This window comes from Hemicordylus capensis, chromosome 5 (assembly GCF_027244095.1).
Source record: "Hemicordylus capensis ecotype Gifberg chromosome 5, rHemCap1.1.pri, whole genome shotgun sequence".
Lineage (NCBI taxonomy): Eukaryota > Metazoa > Chordata > Lepidosauria > Squamata > Cordylidae > Hemicordylus > Hemicordylus capensis.
In genome coordinates, this window is record NC_069661.1 from 147,494,073 (window position 1) to 147,515,472 (window position 21,400).

General features: G+C 40.7%; 1 protein-coding gene across 2 annotated transcripts in view; it reads right to left on the reverse strand.

Annotated features, from left to right (window-relative positions):
- Nucleotides 1–981: 981 nt before the first annotated feature.
- GNAI1 (G protein subunit alpha i1) overlaps nt 982–21,400 on the reverse strand; it is a 36,636-nt gene continuing 16,217 nt past the window's right edge. For both annotated transcript variants that reach the window (XM_053256758.1, XM_053256759.1), the window contains 7 exons: nt 19,628–19,670; nt 19,323–19,464; nt 18,045–18,202; nt 16,091–16,219; nt 12,963–13,092; nt 5,154–5,307; nt 982–1,771 (listed from right to left, as the gene is read on the reverse strand). In XM_053256758.1, the coding sequence (XP_053112733.1) occupies nt 1,581–1,771; nt 5,154–5,307; nt 12,963–13,092; nt 16,091–16,219; nt 18,045–18,202; nt 19,323–19,464; nt 19,628–19,670 (947 nt within the window). In that variant the 3' untranslated portion in view covers nt 982–1,580. The remainder of the gene's footprint in view (nt 1,772–5,153; nt 5,308–12,962; nt 13,093–16,090; nt 16,220–18,044; nt 18,203–19,322; nt 19,465–19,627; nt 19,671–21,400) is intronic.

Consider the following 21,400-nt stretch of genomic DNA (forward strand, 5'->3'; position numbering starts at 1 on the left):
TTGTTTTATATTCTAGTAGGAGATAAAGGAATGCAAAAGTGGGCATTTGATGGAGGAGTTATGCAGCAGATCTCATTCATGAAGAGATAAGCTACTTCAGGAGAAAGAGTGGAAATCATTTCTGGAAATAAAATCAGTAGATTCTACATAGGCCAGGATGCCAAACAGTGTGCTATGTCCCATGAATTAGCCTCTCTCTTCAAGCTGTAGTCCCCAGTAAGAGGCCCTGTCAGTCAGGGGCCCTGTTGAACATTACCTAACAAGGACTTTGGCCAAAAATTGGCGGCGGCGGGGGGGGGGGGGGGGGGGCGGGGGACACAACATGTGTGTAGAGGAGGTTTTCATGTTCCTTTCTGGTTTCAGTCACAATTTTAACAGTGAGTGTATCACCAAGTTAATGTGATAGTTTTTATTCCTGGGACATATCCCTTCTGAAAGTGTGACAAAAATTGCTTTACAAATGTATTTCAGTTACAGAAGATATTGTGCCTACTGAACTTAGTGAGCAATATTCATGTTTTAAAAGGTAGCATTTAATGGATCAAGTTAAAGTAGAAGGTGATGGCTAATCCTCCTTAGGAAAAAAATGAAGACAATCTGCAGATGTAGAATTGCAAGGAATTTGAAATATCCATTTGTCCTATTGACTCTAATTCTAAGCCGTTTCCTTTTAGCATGTCTCATCAGAGCAACTTATAAATTAGCAAAAGGAAGCAATACAGAGAAGTGTGCATGCTCCTAATTTTATGCCCTCCCTATGGCAAATGGAAGTCAAGAATGTATATGGGAAAGTGCAAGTGTGTCTTGCCTCTCTCTACATGCTGAGTTACAGTCAGTTTTCTCCAAACTTTCAGATATTGCACTATTTAGGATAAAATACAGAAAAGGAAAATGGTTTATTCTGCAGTAGTTTTTAAACTTTTGAAGAGGGTTTTCTTAAATTATTCAGTGAAACCTGAGTGAAACAAACTCTGAGGAAAATGTTGCATCATTTCCCATTTAATCCTGAGCAAGCATGAAAGATGCTTTATACAACATAAAGCCTACCATACTAATTATAATCTATAAAGAAAAACTAAAAGAAAGAATAAGGCAACATGCACAATATGGAAAATTAATATTTTTAAAAAGTGTTGTTTAAAAATGAAAAATCCAAAAGGCAAAACATGTATGTCCTACATAAAAAGCAGTTCTTAAAATATGGAAACTCTATAGGACTCATCAAGTTATTAAAATATTCTGTTCAATGTTTATATAAACATACATATACAGTCACAAGTAAACAGGCAATCAAGATATTTTTATTGTTGCCTAATATTATTTAAATCTATACAACAAACATAAATAAAGCTGTTTAAACAAGCAAGTACTATACTGGTCTGGCTATTTTGCCTCTGTTATCACAAAACAGCAGGTCTGAGTTTGTGAACTGATTCTTCAACCTAACCTAAGACCAGGAAAAGTAGATTACATAAATAAACACATTTGCATAAACATATTCATGGTCTTAAAAAAATGATGTGTCCTTCATTTGGTTAATGCCATCCCTCCCCCGCCCCCAAAGCAATGTGATGCAAACTTTAGAATAACCCACAGTCTTTTAAGTTATTCTTTATTATGACATCAGTTACAGCATCAAAGACAAATTGCACATTCTTAGTATCTGTGGCACATGTGAAATGAGTATAGATTTCCTTTGTATCTTTTCTCTTGTTCAGATCCTCAAATTGACACTGGATATATGCAGCTGCCTCTTCATATGTATTTGATCCTAAAAAAGGATAAAATACATCAGGCTTAAAATTCTATAATAAAATAAAGCACATACATTTTAAGAAATCTGAAAGTGATTGAAAGATAATTGACTAAGTCTTCCTGTATCTGTCAAGATTTGGATTGCTGAAGCTGAAGGACCCACATTTTAAGAAAAAAACAGTATTGTTAATGGCTATGCTTCTAATTCTTTTGTAATAAGTTGCTGATTCGGAATCATGTGTTTTGATGAAACGCATGTCTCCCAATGTCCTTTTACCAGTATGAAACTAGAATGTACTAATGAGATATTTCATTGTTACCTTCTCTGAAGAAGAATGTTTCTTTACACTACCAACCATGCTTTTTAATGTACTTCCTACACAAATTCATCAGAACAGAGAAAGTTGGCTTATACTGAGTTCATCTAGCTCAGTATTGTCTACACTGACTGGCAGTGGCTACCCAAGATTTCAGGCACGAGTCTTTCCCAGCCCTACCAGCAGATGAATTTGGGACTTTCTGGATACAAAAGAGATGCTATGGCTCCATTCCATAGCATTCGTAACTGTGTACAGGAAAAATTGATATTAAGGGTAAGCAGCATTTAAATATTTCTAGGAAAGGTAATCTATATATTCAAAGTGACTAATCAGTAAAACAAGCAATCTTTTGTTTAGCAGATTAAACAAGTGACACTTTCTACATTATGGTCATGTTTATCCAACACTGGGTGGGTTTATATGATTGCTGACAAATCATGTCAAGCTGGGAACCAGAGTGTGTGTGTGTGCGTGCGTGCACGCACACACACTCAGGCAGGCATGTTGTGTAAACTTGCTATCCGGCAGTTCCCAACACATTTGCCTGAGATTCTTCTTACTTTCGCTGTCCAACTTCAAATCTTGGGTCCAAGCAGGTGGAGAAAGTCAGAATCTCAAATGGCTGGGTCAGGAATCATGAGCTTGCAGGTTCACACAAACATCTGCTGGGAGCATGTGCTCACTGGGAACTTCTTCCCAGCTTTGGGACGTGGTGGTGACTGTGTGAACCTACCCACTGTATTTTTCAGATTATGAACACCTTCCCAAAACATAGCATTTTTCATAGAAATTAGCTTAAATCTTCTAAGAATCTAAGATGAGAAATACTGATTCTCTGTGATTCGAAAAAGATCAAAACAAGAGATAATAGTATGAAAAATGTTTGAACAATATGAAGAAAATTAAATAATTGTGAGCTCTCCTGTTCTAGGTAGAACAAAACTCTAATTGTATAGTTAATTATAGAATATAAACAATAATTCAGTATTGAAGATTTTGTAAGATCTAGCAAATCATAGTTTATTCTATTTCTGGCCTTAGCTGTGGCATTGTCAGTCTTACAAACCACCTGATGAAAAGAAATATTCCAGCTCTACAGTCTAAAAGGTGGAATTAATATATGTTAATATTATCTTTCTATTGTAGGGGTGTGCAAGCCAGTTTGGCTCAACAGGTTCAGGGTCAAACCAGACCGAGTTTGACCCGAACCCATTTTAAGCCAAGCCGGCTCAGAACTCTACTGGTAAAGGAGAATCTGGTGAGGGGAAAAATACCTTAAAAGTGCTGCCGGGAGATGCAGTAGTGGGATGTGTTGGCAGCTCACCCCCACCAGCTTTCAACCTGAGTAGCAGGGGCTGTTTTGGGTTTCTGCACAGGTGTGGAGGTCACTAAAATGGCCTCTATGCAGGCATTATGTTCCCCAGTCCCTCAATGTGCAGATGCCTGAACCGAGCCAGGCTACTAAGGGGAAGGTCAAGGTCAAGGGCCTCCACACTCCCTGGGGCCCCCCAAAAGGGGCCCCCCCTCTTTAGTCTGTCCTGGGTGATGTGGTCTGGCCTGCACTGTGCTGGGCAGCCAAGTGTGACTGTGACCTGGGCTGGGGGAAATGGGGAAAGAAATATGTGGGATGAGAGTATGTTAAGTTGCGTGTTGAAATGTTTCTGCTACTGCATATTTGCATAAAATATAGGTGTTTTATTTCTTACATTCTTGTGAGTTCAGTTGCTGTTTGTGCCCTCAAGAATGCACACGTTAAAAATACTGAGTGTCATGGTGTGTGTGTGTAGGGGGATGATGCTTAACTTGCATCGGGTGTGTGTGTGTGTATCCAAAGGCCTTTAGTTCCAGGCTCCAAAATTACCTAGATGCACCTCTGCTCCCTGTCCCCCCTTGCCCTTTACTGGTAAAGCGTAATCTTCACTGGATTCCCCTTTACCAGTACACCTCCGAGCCCATTTGAAACGGCTCTGTTCGAACCTGAATCAGGTCCAGTTTGATGTTGCACAGAACTAGACCAACTCAAATCCATTCAGATTCTAGCCGAACCAGCTTTTCCGGTTTTGTGCACATCCCTATTCCACAGAGTAAAGTATTCATTTTCTTGCAATCATCACATGTGGTTTGTCAAACAACACATTTTCCACATTTTCACCCTCTGTGTAAGCACTGTGCACTATTTGCTGAACCTCCAAAGCATGTGCCATAGAACCCCTGAATATTTCATTAAATTTCAAGTCCTGTTCTAGTGAAAACACATGTATGCATCACTATTACACTGTGTGATCTGAAAGAATTTCTACTTCACTCAACACTCCCTTGTAGCTGTGAACTGAAAGAAAAGATATCTATTGGAAGGCAAGCCTATTTTTCATGGAAGGCTGTCTAATCATTGTTCTATTAAATAACCTCTGATAAGCTTCTTAGGAAGCAAAGAGTTCCACGGAAGACAGTTGGGAAACCACTGCTCTGAAATTTTTTTTTACTGAAAAAGTTCAGAATTGTGTTGCATTTGGCTTAGACTAATAAACCAAAACCAAACTAAAATAATACATAGATATGCAGACTGCAGGCAATATTTTCACTTAATCAGTCAGACATCAAAACTATACTAATTAATTATTAGAATATCACACTGGTTTTTAGAAGAGTACTATTAGGGACAAGTACTATTAGCTCGTATTTGAATACAAACCGGCAGTTCGAACGCAGCACCGGGAGTGGCGGCTAGTGGCAACTTTAAAAGTGAGTAGTGCAGGTCCTTAGCTGTGTGTCCATGCAGCTTCCCTGTGCAGCTTCCTGCTGTGGAGGTGCTCCCCCCAGTAACCCATGCACAGTGCATGTGTGGAGGCCATATGCATTCTGGCGCCGCATGCCAATTGCTGGGGGAGCACCACTGCAGCAGGAAGCTGCACAGAGCGACAGACACGCAGGTAAGGAGCTGTGCTACTCACTTTTATAGGTGCTGCTCGCCACTGTGCCTCCTCCCCCCGGTGCTGCACTTGATACAGGCTATAGCGCAGGGATTTCAAATCAAGACATTTTTTCTCTCATCTTTTTTTGCACAAAAAATGTAAATACCTGCATATTCTGGGTAACAAATAGTAAGAGGACTCCTTTTGATTTTTTCTTCAAAGAGATCCTTCTTATTTAAGAAGAGAATAATAGATGTGTCTGTAAACCACTTATTGTTGCAGATGCTGTCAAATAATTTCATGCTTTCATGCATTCTATTCTGCAAGTGAAAGAGATATGATATATGAGTTGGTCTTTCTCTTTCCATAGCAATAGCAGACACCACCAAATATTTTTGAACCTTGAATGCCAAAACCTTCTCCCATTTATTTAACTTTTCAAGAGGGCAACAGCCCTCAGGTGAGCTAAACATTTGTTTCTGTTCGGCTGATTATATATTTCAGACAATGGGGTCAGTCCATCCAAAGTTAAGCATTTTGAAATTCCATTCGATTTTGGTGGAAGATATTTGGTGCTTAACTCTCTTGTTTGAATTAATGGAATTTCAAAATGCTTAAATATGGATGGAGTCTCAAAATGTTTAATTTATCAATTATAGATATGAACTCACAGTAACTTTTTCTTTACTATATCTGTGAAAAATGTGTGTATTCTGATTGACTTTCAGTGACAGTTGACGTTTGAAAAGGTTACCGAACTTTGTGCTATATTTCCAAATTTATAAGAGCCACCACCTGTCTGGCTGTTAAGATTATCTCATTGTCTCTCCCTACCAACAGATTATAAAGTTAAACTTACAGTATAAAAGCTTCAGTTTTAAATGAGATTTAAGGTGAGTAAAACTTTATCTCATAGTTTCAGTTTCAATTTTCATTCTTTTTAATGTGCTCACTTTCATTCCATATCATAAATATACAGGCTGGCATTCAGCCCAGCATTCCATGGACATTGTGGGCAATGCAGGAACTTCTGCATGCTTTTTATGCAAGCCATCTTATTTGTTTATTATTTTTCTGTGTAAACTGCCCTGCCATTTTTGGAGGTATAGAAATCGAACAAATAAACAAACAAACAAACAAATAAATAAATAAGCGCACTCTTGTGCAAATTCAGGAAACGAACGAACACAGCTACTGGAAATAATGGCTGTCCACTCTGCAACAGCATTAGTACAATTGCCTGCATTTGCAAGAACACTCTTGCACAACTGTTATGCCAGCCAGTTTCTACACCCTTCTATATAATTCTGTTTTGAACTTATGCTAGTTTACCTATACTTTTCCTCCCTGTTTCAGTTTGACATTTAGCTCAGCCCCTAATCAAGAATTCAAAAGGTAAAAGTTAAAAGTTAAATAATAACTTTCTATACATCTGTCATGAAAAATTAATGACAACTTTGTACAGAAAGTGATTACAGTACTTAAGTCAGTGGTTCCCAACCTGGGTTCCTCCAAATGTTCCAACTACAACTCCCATCATTCCCAGCTATAATTTATTGTGGCGGGGTATGGTGGGAGTTGTAGTTCAGCAACATCTGGAAGAATCCAGGTTGGAAACCATTGACTTGTGTAACTATTGAATGTGTTGATGTATACACGTGCCAAGGAATATGGAGGTGAATGGAGTGCAAGTTCAAAACAATTAATAATATAGTAGAATACAGAAACTGTGTATATGTGATATGGAGTGAAAGTGAGGCCGTAAAATTTCAAATTTTATTCTTTTTGGAACTCTTTATTAAAAATGGACTTATCTTAAACCTTATTTTAAACTACAAGTTACTCACCTGTAACATTGGTTCTTCTAGTAGTCATCTGTACTTCTACACAAATGGGCTATGCACCTGAGCAGAGACCTCATCGGAATCTAACAAGCTCGATTTCTCCTGCTTTGGGCGGGAACTCTGCCCCCAGCAGCTATATATGGCTGCGCCACTCCTCATCCCTTCAGTCACAGAGTCCAGCTTCAGTGAACCCCGTGGGGAGGACGGGAGGACAAGTAGAAGTACAGATAACCACTAGAAGAACCAACGTTACAGGTGAGTAACCTGTAGTTCTTCAACGTGGTCTTTGTCTTCTACACATATGGGCACATAACAAGCAAGCACCCAAGGAGGAAGAACAGAGGCAACATGTAAACAGCCAGAAAGAATTTATTTCAGGACAAGCGGAATCAACTGAAAATGGATTGCAGGACACTCCTGCCAAATACAGCATCATTACGTGCTCTAACATCAATAGCATAATGCTGAATGAAAGAATGGGGTGAAGCCCAAGTTGCTGCCTGACATATAGTGTCCAACAGGACTGCACAATCAAAGGCCACAGAGGCTGCCACAGACCTAACAGAGTGTGCCTTCACAGTAGCAGGCAACTGCTTATGGACCAACTGATAACAAAGTTCAATAGAGGAGACTATCCATCTGGACACAGACTGGGCTGAGACTTGGAGCCCTTTACATGGCCCATTGTATAGAACAAACAAGGAGAGATACTTTCTACACTCAGCAGATCAGAGATAGAACGTAGAAGGCCAGGGCCTTTCGAACATCCAAAATGGGTAGCCGTTTCTCTGCATCCAATGAAGGATTTGGAAAGAACACGGGTAAAGTGAGTGGGGATGAGCAGTGAAACATGGACACCACCTTTGGAAGGAATTTAACATCTGTCTTGAGTACAACCTTGTCTTTATGAAACTGCAGGTACGGTTGGTTGGTCCTCAGGGCCCTCAGCTCACTCAACTTCCTGGCAGAGGTGATGGCCACCAAAAAGGGGACCTTGCAGGTAAAGAGATGAGGGTCAATAGATGCCAAAGGCTCAAAGTGCGGCTGTAGAAGACCAGCCAATACCACAGATAGGTCCTAGGCCGGCGACATGACCGGCTTGTTGGGGAACAAATATGTCAGACCCTTCAGGAAACATTTAACCACTGGATTTTTAAACCAAGAAGGCTGGTCAGAGGGAGAACGTGCCACAATGGCAGCCAAATATACCCCAAGGGATTCCAGTTTCAACCCAGACTCCTTAAGGGACAATAGATAGTTACAAATGTCTTGTACAAATGGATTAAATGCATTGAACCCGTTCAGGGAAGCAAAGGACATGAAGCAACTCCATCTGTAGTCGTACAACTTTCTTGTGGACTGCTCCCTAGCAGCCACCAAAACCTTCTTCAGTCTCAAGGGGAAGCCGGCAGGACACACCATGCAGTCAAGTGGAGGGACCGAACACCCGGGTGTAGCACCCGTCCCTGTTCCTGAGACAAAAGGTTTGGCAGGACAGGTAGACGTTGCCAGTCCAGCACCATGTGCTTCAGGGTCGGAAATCAAGGCCTCCTGTGCCACTACGGGGCTATCAGGATTGCCCTGGCCCAAACCACCCTCAGTTTTCACAAGACCTCCGGAAGGAGAGGAAACGGAAGGAACACATACAGAAGAGGGCCCGTCCAAGACCAGACAAAGGCATCCCCCAGAGAACCCTCACCCTCTTCTCCCCTGGAGCAGTAGAGGCACACTGTATATTGTCCTGGGAAGCAAACAGGTCCAGAGTCGGAACCCCCCAATGCACAAATATGTCCCTCAGAACACCCTGATAGAGCTCCCACTCGTGGGAGAGCACAGTCACCCTGCTCAGAGTGTCTACCAGAACCTTCAGCACACCTTGGATATGTACCACCTGAGGCAATATCCCATGTGCCGGGTACCAATGCCATAGGTCCAGAGCCAGAAACAGGAGGCTCCTTGAGGACGTGCCTCCCTGGCGATTGATATAGGCTTTCGCTGTCATATTGTCTTTATGTATCATCACCGTACCCCCCACCCACCCACCAGTAGGGGCAGGAAGCCTTTGAGAGTGCTGAAAATGGCCAACAGCTCCAAATAGTTGATGTGCAGAGTCTGCTCTGCGGGGGACCAATGTCCACTCAGACGAAACCCATCCAAGTGAGGTCCCTAGCCAAGTGCTGATGTGTCCATCGTAACAATCCTGCTGGCTGGAGGAGTTTGGAAAAGAGTACCAACACTTTAGATGCCAAAACTCTGTCCATCACTGCGCCGTCGCCTGTAGCCAAGGAGGGGGCGAGTGTTCTAGATGGCCTGGATCCTGAAGGGGATTGAACATGTTCAAAAATCATATCTAAATGACACGCATCTGAAGATGCACTTGAGGGAGGACGTACATGCTTGACACCATGTGGCCCAACAGGCGTTGAATGGAGAGCATGGTCTGTGGGCCCCCGGCCAGAAAAGCAGCAGCCAGTCGCTGGAGAGTCACCATGCGACCCACTGGGAGTAAGACCTTCTCCAAGGTTCTGTCAAATATCAGCTGAATGAACTGAATTCACTGGGTGAGTGGCAGCTGAGATTTTTTGAAGTTTATCTGGAAACCCAGGTCCTCCAAGGTATTGATCATGATCTTGAGGACATCTAAAACTGCCCATCTGGTGCTCGCCACGATCAGCCAATCATCAAAATATGGCAGCACCTGTATACCTTGCTCCTGCAGGAACGCCACCACCGGGGCCAAGCACTCATAATGACCCTTGGCATGTGGTGAGGCCGAAGGGAAGGCCTTGAATTGATAGGGGATCCCCCCTGTCTGGAACCTCAGAACCTCAGTTGTGGGCAGAAACATGATAGAAACATGATAGTACACACCCTTGAGGTCCAGTGAGACCATCCACGTGGCCAGAATGGCCAGAATGGTCGGTACCAAAAGCATTTGGAACTGTTTGTACACCAAGTGTTTGTTTAGAGCCCTGAGGTCTAGAATAGGGCACTGACCATCGTCTGGCTTTGGCACAAGAAAGTACTGGGAGTAGAACCTGGGGCTGTCGGGGTTGGCGACTCTCTCGATTGCGTCCTTTTCCAGGAGAGCGGCTACCTCCAGATCCAACTCCAGGGTGCAGGGAGTAACCTCAATCCCAGACACCAGACATGACCTGCAAAACTCCAGGGCATAGCCCAAATGGATAACTGTAAGGACCCACTGGTCTGTAGTCAACTTGTCCCAACTCACCATGAACGGGGTCAAGAGTGTTCCAAAGCGCCCCGAGTCATTGTTTCTTTTGGGGAAAACACAGGTGCTATTTTTGGAAAGCTGGCTTATTGGCCTGGCCTCCAAACTTGTATCTGAGTGGGAACTTGTTGCTCCAAAAAGACTGTTCCAAAGGTGACTGATGGTGGGCTGGGGCCCTCTGAGCCTGATGAGGCGACCACCAGGCAGTTTTCTGTGGTTTCGAAGTTGGTGAAGCATATGACATGAAACCTGCAGTGTTCCACAGCTTCTGGACTTTCTGGAGCATGTCATCAGTTTGTTCGGAGAAGAGGCTACTGCCCTCACCCTCCACCCTAGCACAGGCCTCATAGTACAGGCCAGATGATCGAAGCCAAGTGTGGCATCCAAGTGCCACAGATGTGGCCATCACATTAGCAGCACACTGCACCGAATGTCGGGCTGAGTAAAGTTCTTGCTTAGACACTTGAATAGCTTCCTTGAAAAAAGTCTTTGCAGAATCACTTTTGTCCTGCAGGAGGAGATCCAAGAAAGGACCCACTTTTTGACACAGAAAATGGTCATATCGAGCATTATAGGCCTGATAACTGGCCACACGCAAGTGTAAGGCTGCAGCTGAATAAAGTCTTCTCCCGAAAGAGTACAATTTCTTGCCTTCCTTATTGCTTGGTGTCGACTAGCTATGACCCCTGGTCCTCTGTAAGGATGTCTCCACGATAATAGAGTTTGGAGTGGGGTGGCTTTTCAAAAAGGCTGTGTCGTCCTGGAACTGAACTCTGTAGAAGTTCTCTAGTTACCTATTTGGTTGAGAGAGCGTATTAGGTTTCTTCCAGTCGGCTTTCACAACCTTTAATAAGGCTGGGTTGAAGGGCAAGGCATCAGGCACCTTGGCCTCCGAGTCTATCAAGCTAAACAAGGGGTCCAGCTCACCTTTCTGCTGGCTATCCAAGTTCACACCCAAGGCTGAAGCCATACAGGCTGCATAGGCTGTGTACAGCTTGAGATCCTCTGATGGGGAGACCAGCTTAGAATCTGATTGGATATTGAATGGAGACGACCCCAGGGATACAACCTCAGAGACCTGAGAGCTATCATAGCTGTCAGATGCAGGGTCCAGAGGGACTGACAGGTCCTGAGTTGCGGGCATCGAACCCAAAGAGGAGCCCTGTGTGTGATTGAGATCGTCCGGTACTGAAGCTGGGGGTTCCGATGGCAAACCCCAGGTTGGTATGATATCTTGATGTAGCCGTGGTATCGAGGGAAGTGCCTCACCATTGTCAGCTCGATACAGCAGAGAACGATGTGGCGAGCGGGAACACGGTCGCCCTTCAGAATGCGAGGGGGGCTCACGCATTACTGTTGGCTGTCTGTACCCAGGCTCTTCTGGATAGCGGGACCCATAACGGGGCCGGGCATAATCTGAGTAGTCCGATCTATAGTCCACCTGGTATCAATCATAGGAACCAGAGTCTCAGCGCCAAGTGCCATAGGAAGGCTCAGCCTCTAACAGGGGGAATGATACCCCAGTGTACAATATCGATCACGATGATCCCAGGAAATATCCTGCCTATAAACTGAGGAGCGCTCTTCTTGATACCATCGAGGGGGCGATCTACGTCTAGGGGGAAGGGATCTTTGATCTGCAGCGGACACACTTCTTAAAGTTTTTTGTGCCCGTCATACACGCCGAAGGCCAGCAGTCCACCACGCTCAGTCCCAGCTGGGACCAGAGCTCCGGGTAAGGGAAACCACTAAAACAAAATGCCAAAGAAAAAATGCAACTACACAAAAACAAATTTTTAAAAAATTAGGAAAGGAGAAAACAGGGAAAAACCCAACAAGAGATAGCATGATCCTACTCATTGCCGAGCTGAAGACTCCACACTGTTCACTGAAGCGCCGACAAAAAAAAATTAAAAATGAGATGAGGAATGGCGCAGCCATATATAGTGGCTGGGGGCGGAGTTCCCGCCCAAAGCAGGATAAATTGAACTTGTTAGATTCCAATGCGGTCTCTGTGCAGGCACATAGCCCATATGTGTAGAAGACAGAGACCACGTCAAAGAACCTAAAGTTTTATATGTTTAATTTCCAAGGTTTTTTTAAAAAAAGCTTACCAAGCAAGATTCTGATAATATCCTAGACTTTTAGTGATGTGCAGGGTATGACATAGTAAGGAGGAATGCTGGTAAACAAGGAGGGACAATGCTGCCAATCAATGTGTATTACAAGTAAACAGGTCAGAACAGAGGACAGAACAGAAGATGGGCAGAGATCACTGCCAATCAATATGCATGGCTGACTACCAATCAGACCAAGAGAGAAGGATTCACCATCTTTTTTGTGGACATAATTGTCAGATGACAAGCCTCAAAGAGGCTTGTGTGCTAAGACATTTGCCAGAAATTAAATAGGTTATTATGTGGGAACTTCCAAAAGTTATAACTACAATAATGAAAGCGATCGGTCTGAGAAACCCGAAAGCACCTAGTTTGAGAGACACTGAAATTGTTCAACATAAAGAGGAGCAGTAAAATAAAATCAAATGAAAATTAAGAAGGATATATAATTTCACCTGAAGCATTCTTTTTCTCCAAACAAGAGTTTAAGACACTCAAAAGCACAGTGGCCACAATCCAGAGCCTATTTAGGCTGTATGTCACTACATTCCAAGTGACCACTTATTCTAAGATGGTGATCATGAAATAAAAGTGAACCTACCAAATGCTATTTTAATTATTTGATCAAACAATCTAATTCTCTCCCCCAAGTATCAACATATTTTCTGAGGGACAAAAAAGTCTCTTTTCCTAGGAATAAGATGGATTAGGGGCGAAGATGTTTAAAAAGTTAGAGTCTATAACTATTTGAGGATCTTTAATTTCAGAAGAGATTTACTTGCCATTTCTTCATCTTCAGCAAGGACTAAGTCATAATCACTAAGTGCCACACAAAAAATTATGGCTGTAACTCCCTCAAAGCAGTGAATCCATTTTTTCCGTTCTGATCGTTGACCACCTACATCAAACATTCTGCAAAACAGAACATGTGAATTATTGATTGATTTTACAACAGGATTCTTCTCCAAAATAGACTTCCTCTATTCAACAATAATAAGGAACAATATTTGAAGCAATGACTATCCAAGATGTAACAACCTGAACTTCTTTTCCAAACACCTTGTGTGGTGGGAAAGCAAAATTTAATCATAGAACATATTATCATTAATCACTGAAGCAGACTATCAGCAACTCAGTATTTATTTATTTATTCAATTTATATACAACCCTTCCTAAAGTGGCTCAGAGCAGTTTACATTAAAACTAAACACACATAATAAAACAATTAAAAGAAACAAACATTTAGACCAGATTAAATCTCATTAAAATTAAGGTTAAAACTAGATATCATTAAAAGTCAGGCTAAAGAGGTGGGTCTTTAAGGCTCTGCTGAGGGCCTCCAAGGAAGACAGTCCTCTTATATCCAGAGGGAGTACGTTCCACAACCTAGGGACAACAACAAAAAAGGCCTGATCCCAGAATGCCACCAAATGAACTAGTGGCACCCAAAGACGGATCTCTCCTGATGATCTTAATGAGCGGTAGGGATCTTGTAGAGAAAGGCACTCTCTCAGGTAACCCAGACCTAAGCCATTTAGGGCTTCAAAGGTAATAACCACCACTTTGTACTTTGCCCGGAAACATATTGGCATTATACCTGTTTAAGAACAGGCATAATGTGGTCTCTCTGGGATACCCCAGAGACCAATCTGGCTGCCACATATTTAAAAATATGACCCTAGCCTTTTCTGATAAAATTCACCTATTTTCAGAATGTGCATCACACTACTTGTAAAAAGAGCAGCTGGGGAGTGAGCTGCTGCAGCAAGCAGTGAAAGAGCAGGTATGGACCTAATCTCCTCCCTTTTAAAGATGCCTTGGCTGTGCTTTGAATCAATAAACAAATCACGATTTGTGCACATCCCTACTTCTAGGCTTAAATGGCAGTTGCATGTCCCTCCTCCTTTCTTTCTCCTGGTGTAAATATCAAAAGAAAGCAAGGGAAGGAAATTAGTAGCCACATGAGTGGGGTGAGAAACGTGAGAAACTGAAATGCCACAGTACTGCTGTGTGGCCTCTCATTCTCTCTCTTCTGGCTTTAAATGCCAGAGAGAAAATGTGTATCAAGATTGGCCACTACCAGATCTGAACTTCATTTCTCAGTCAGGATGACATAGCTTTGCACTGTGCTATTTGTTGGATGGTAGAGAACATCCATTCCAGTTGTCAGATGGAGCAGAGGTGCAACCACTGTTTTTGCTAATTGTTGTAGTTATACTGTAGATAAAGACTTAGGATTGCACATAATGATGGTTATTTTTAAAAAATGAAAAGGCACCCAAAATTGTAAGATGATGTAAGACCCCCCCCCCGCAAACACAACACAACTATTTCAAAGAATAGTTATAGACTAAGTGAAAAAGTAAGATAAAACACTATAAAACTGATTTGAGAGGGGATTCATACAGGTGAATTTGACAGACATGATATGTGAAAGAATTGGTCTTGAGCATTTTGGTATGAGAAATATTTTTTTAAACTATTTGATTCAGGTTACTTCAAATATCAGCGAGAGTAATGTGGTAAAATAATAGCAAAGATATCTGGCTTATAGATAAGAGAGAAAGATGGGGGCAGAAGAGAAGAACATAATTATTAAGTAGATACATTTATTCCCATATGATTATTTTTAAAAATCAAATCTATAACTTTCATTCACTTGCCTAAGCCTAATGCATAGCAAATATATATCCCCTAACAATATATAAAAACATTGTTTAACTCCTAAAAATTAAGTTTATTTTGAAGTTAGTCCATCAGAAGAGTCAAAATCCAAGAATAAATATATCATAGGGGCTGATTATTTATTGCTCTCCAAACTGCAATCCAAGAGCTGCATGACAGAAAATTCTGAAAAGATTATACAAATATAATACACCAAACACACACACAAGGTCCTCAGCAATAAGACATTTGGGGAAAACCTGTGCAAATTGATTACTTGACTTTTTCATCGTAAATCAAGTGTTTGTCTGTGATTTCATAATAATATGCATATCTTACATCATAAGAGAAAGCATTTTTTGCTAAATTGTGGAAGCTGAAAATTGACTTGTGTGATAGCACCGAGGAAATCTGGAACTCAGCACTGCTGCACCCACACAGTGCTAGTCTGAATATCAGGCACTATATCTTAAGGACACAAAGCAAATATACAAAGAGGTCATTCACACAGCCTTTGGGAGCACTGGGGAGGGCAGGGGGGAGGCAGCATAGCACCTACTCACCCCACAGGTGTGGTCCCGGGACATGTGGCTTGTGTGCCTACACGACTTGCGCTTTTGCAAGCCGCACGGTGTTCTGAAAATGCATCCCGTTCTCCAGATATACCACAACGCACTGTACAATGGTGCAGTTGAGGTGCATTGAGAGATCCTGCTGCATGTCGGGTGCTCTAGGCACCTGTCTCTGGCTTGGGCTACGTGCACCCTTTATCCTGGTACAGGGTCATGTCAATGCTCGAGATGCACACAGGCCAATTTCTAAGAGGCTGATAATGGGATGCCTGGAGTTCCATGAGAGAGAGAAATTGAGTCTGGTTCAAAATAGGAATTCTGTTTCATAACAAAACAGGAGCCAATTCTGAGCATACTAAATCGCTACTGGGTTGTATTGCTGGGCTGTAGTATTCTCTGCACACTTTAAGCAGTCTTCAGTTTAAAAAGTGGGTGCGGGGGCATTTGCAGTGGAAACTATAAACATTTGTTTGAAAATGGACAAGTGTGCAATCTACTTCTTCACATGTTTTAACACCCACAGATTAGACAACAGAGCATTTTCCAGTGGAAGCCAGGAAACTATCTATGCTTGAAGAATGCAAGTTGAATTTACTATTTTGTTATTGAAATGCATTACATTTTATACCAAATGCATACACTAAATATATTTCACATTTCATCTGGTTACTCACTTAAAATGGAGATCCTTGAAAGTAAAATGAGTCTCCACTATTCCTGTTGTTTTCACCCTAGTCCGGAGGACATCCTGTTGTGTTGGGATGTAACTAGTCTGGGCTATCCTGTCCAAGTCATTTAAATAGCTGGAAATATAAAATAAATATTGTGTCAAACCAAGATTTAGCAGGAACATAATTATATATTCACACACACACACACAGGGAGGGGGAGGGAGAGAGAGAGTGTGTGTAATTTAAAACAAACTGCATACAACAGGAACCAACTTTATACTAGACTTGGCATACAATAGGAACCAACTTTATACTAAACAAAAATTATGAGTAATTTCCAAGAACTCAGGGCTATACTATCTGGCCTATTACAGTAGATCAGTTCTCATTTCAAAGCTATTTAAAAGCACAGTTTAGCCAAGGACCCAGGTTATAAAGTCAACCGCCCTGAGACACGAAAGAACAGAAAGAACTGAGGCTCTAATCCTATGCCAGCATAGCATAGTGGTTAGAGTGTTGGACTAGGACTGGGAAGACCCGAGTTCAAATCCCCATTCAACCATGAAACTCACTGGGTGACTCTAGGCCAGTTGTGTATCTTCCAGCCTAACCTACCTCACAGGGTTGTTGTGAGGATAAAAATAACCATGTACTGACTGAGGAAGGGCAGGATATACACATAAAAAATAAAATAAATAAAATATGCACACTTCTCTGGCAGTAAGCCCCACTGCAAAAATGAGATAGGATGGTTAAAATCTCTACATCTTGCTAACCCTAATCTCTACATCTTGCTAACTCTTGTTAGACCCCTGCTAACTTGGCAAAGAGGCACCTTTTAACATGGTGATTCTCTTTATTTAGCAGGGAGAGAGTAACTGGCCCTATTCACCCCCAGCACAGTACCTCCAGTGACTTCTACTGGTGTCTATCTTGTGTTTCTTTTTAGATTGTGAGCCCTTTGGGGACAGGGATCCATCTTATTTACGCATTATTTCTCTATGTAAACCATCCTAAGCCATATTTGGAAGGGCAGTATAGAAATCTAATAAATAATAAATAATAATAATCTTAACAGCTGCATCAACATAACATACCTATTGTATAGTTAAATAAGAATTTTTACCATGCTGAGGTCATTTGTCTTAGACAGAAAAAGTTTCATTTTCCCACCATTCACTTTAATTTTGATCTAGCTCACCTTAAAGCACTTTTAGCAAAACCCTCAAACACACACACATACACACACACACACCAGCAAGGAAGCATTACAATACTGTGACAAACAAATATATTATTTTAAAGACATTTTAAGCAGGTACCTATAATACGCAAATCCCATTGAAGAAATACCGTATTTTATGGACTATAAGACTCACTTTTTTCCTCAAAAAATATCCGCCAAAATTCAGGAGCGTCTTATATGTTTTAACAGTTTAATATGTTAAAACTCTGAAAAACTGGATTAAAATTAAGGTGCGTCTTATAGTCCGTAGCGTCTTATAGTCCGTAAAATACGGTACGTATTAGGAGCCAGGGATTTCACCCTTACAATTTTAAGTTTATAAAAAATTAAAAGTAAAGTTTTGAAATTATAAAGTATTTTAAAATTTCAGAACAATATTGGCTGGCTTCCAAGTAGATACTTTGGATGCAAACCATTATAATTATTTCCACTGAGGTAAAAATGAAAGCCACTGATTCACTGTAAGTACTATTATTTGTCATTTTATTTTATTTGGTTATATTTCTGCTATCTGGCAACACAGTTTTACATGTATCAGAACTTTATTTTTTAGAGATAGTTGTTGAAAAATGGTAAATAAGTAGTAGTAATAATGCTTTAACTGGAAATTTCAGATTAACAGGAAACATCAGATTAATATGATGAACATATAATTTTGAGCTATAACAGTACTACTACCAGCAGAAAGCTTAATTCTTGTTCTATGCTTACTATGCTGCGGAGTCATTAAGCTGATACTCCCTTGATCTGTTGAAACAAGCTTGAACACCACTGTCCTTCCACAATCTCTTAATAACTCCAGCAAGTTCTGTTGTCATAAAGCCTTCCTCTGCCGCTCCAGCTAGAACAAAGAGTTGTCGAGCATCATCCTGTTAAAAAGGAAAATAAAAAAATTAAAGGACAAACTTGTTTAGGACTAGTTACAGAGAGCTTTTAGAAAATGATTGCTTGTTCTTGCTACGTATTTTCCTAACTATATTAGAAGTGGCATGGATATTTTAGGGTAGTCAGAATTTGCCTACACATATTCTGCATGCTCTATATACGAATACAAATATGATGAATATGAATATTTACATACCGCTTTTTAACAAAAGTTCCAAAGCAGTTTTCATAGAAATTAATTAATTAATTAGAAAATATATTCAGCATGGAGTTCTAAATACGGATTTTTTTGCCTTTTCACTGGTCTATTCAGACATTATCCTTTCTCTAACCCCAAGGAAAAAGCCTTGGGCTCTCATAGCACTGGATGGTGAGTGACAAAACGAGGGACCTCACAGTGATTGCAAAGCAGTATCACCTCTAGCCCTAGGAGGCTAAAGCTTCCGAGCTGCATTTTTTAGTGTCAGAAGCAGATCGTGAATCGGAGAACAGCTATATGTCATTTCAGTTTTTCACTTCTCCCTATGTTGATGGGAGTAAGTACTCAGTCTTGCTCCACAAACAGTACCAGAGGACAAATGATATACAGTGTTATTTGCACTATATAAAACTTCTAATTTGTTTTAATCTGAACTTTTTTACAGATTAAATCTGTATTTAATCTGTACTTTATTATTGTGAACCGCCCTGAGACACGAGTTCTGGGCAGTATACAAATGTTAAAAATGAATGAAATGTTATAAAAATGTTATGAGAATTCAGTTTCAAAATACTATTTTCTTGTCACTCTCATCTGGTTTTGAGAGCTGGCTTAAACTAGTAGTGAAAGCGAGGTTTCTGCACTTGTTATATGTTTTCTACCTTAAATAGAATTCAACAAAATTAAATGTTTTATAGACATTTAACTTTTTACCTGTTCCAGGATTTTGTGATGGAGTCATGTACTCAAAACTGTTTGTTACCCAATTTAGAGTTAGTTAGGGGGGTTAGGTGAGAAAAGGATAATTTTTAATAATGTCAGCAACAGCAAAGTTCATTAATTTTAGTATATGGAATTCAGAATTATGTGCATCATTTTAGGTGCACATTTACACAGATACTTACTGCCCTGGCAGAGTCCTCAAAGTCTATCTTCAACCTCCCCATTGCTCTGATGATAGCTATAATTGACTGAATTGTATTACTGTAGACAACGGCTTTGTACTGTTTGCATTCTTCTTCTGAATAACCAGCTTCATGAATAATTCTAAAAGAGAAAAATGTTTTTTGATTTAACTAAATCGCATATGTTAACTTTTCTGTTATTGCTCTTTTAATATTTAATTGTATATAAATCTATTATCTCTAAATTTTGTTTTTGATTGTACACCTGCATTTTGTAAATGTAATCACCCTTAAATCATACTTACTTCATTTGTTTGACGATTGTACTTTTTCCTGATTCGCCCGCTCCTAAGGAAGATATAAACACCCAAAACATTGTTAACTGAAAGCTTGATGCTTGTTCCATATTTTAACTAAATCAGCAATTTTCAAACTGTGTTCTCCACAGAAGAGGATCTGCGAACAAGATATGGATACATACAAAATACCTAAAGAAATACTTCTCCACAATTACTGATCTTCCCCTGCAATGCACAGCCATAGGTAAAAGCATGCGGTATATTCTATGGTTTTCCCTCACATGCATACATGGGCTTGCGAGATCCTTGTCCATACAGAATAGTCACTCTGGAATCAATGTAAAAACAGATCTTTGATGTCAGGAAGTTTGAACATCACTATACAATACATTACTGTATTTACCGGAATCCAAGACTAGGTTTTTTCCAAGTTTGTATTTACACAACATAACTTTGGGTATACATTTTGGAGCTAGATCATGAAATACTAGATTCAATATATTAATTTTTAGAGTATGAACTCTTTGGGGAAAGACTAAAGAATCTTCTTATTCTTTTGTCTATGTGCTTTAAGAACCCCTCCCCCTTTTTTTGGCTGAAAAGTAATATTATAATAATAGCTACACTTTACCTTATTACAGTCATAGACCAGAATTGGGGATGTGCATGAACCAAGGTTTGTGCACTGGTCTGGAGCCAAACCAGTTTGGAAGAAGGAGCAGGATCTTTTAAAAACAGAGCAGGCCCTTACCTGCTCTCTGCTGCCACATGCAGCTTCCTGCTGCAGTGGTGCTTGTTCCAAGAACCCATTTGGTGCTGGGATGAGCATGTGCGAATGCCATGTGCGCCCCGGTGCAATGCATGGATTCTTGAGACAAGTACAGCCACAGCAGGAAGCTGCATGTGGCAGAGGAGAGCAGTTAAGGGCCTGCTCTCCTTTTAAAAAAAAGATGCTGCTCCCCACTCCCCTCCCTGTCAAATCAATGCACAAACATCAGTTAGTGCACATCCCTAACCAGAATATACAAAACAAAACAATAAACATGGGGCAAATTAGTAAAACCTTTCTCTTATTAAAATGGCCTTGCTAATGATATAAGTACTGAAATAAATAAATGATATAAGTACTGAAATCACAAGAATCTATTGACATCATCTATACCTCCCATTGCTTTTTCGCATTTCTACCATAGTTTAGCTACACTATCTCACATAAATAATTTATCATCATGATCTCTCAATATTCCAATCTGGCTGCTAGCCAGGCTAGCCAGGAACACAGCCTCTAAGTTCTGAGGAAGGATAACACCAGTATCAAAGGCTGAAGACAAATCAACAGGAGGTAGATGCACTATCATGGCCCCACTTGTGGAACTTGCTGCCAGAGACAGTGCTGAGATAGTTAACTATAGACCAGAACCAGCATGACAGTTCCTATATTCCAGTATTCTACCTACCATGTAGTGTCATGCAACTGCAATTGCACAATACTGTCACAGTGGAAAAGGGCTGTTCTGCAAGACTGCAGCAGCATGGGCAGTGCAGATCCACGCCACCCTGTACATGTTAGCCACTGTGTACATAGAAGCATAGAAGTACATAGAAGCATTCTAACTTCTAATCCAAAATATGTGGAATTAAAGTATTTAAGTAACAAGTATTTCAGTAAACAGATTGAAAATGGCATGTTTCTATCATTTGTGGTTTGGTCTGGAAGTTTCATGTCAGTGAGTGAGTGAATGAGTCCTAAGAAGCATTATAGTATAGATATCTTCTTAA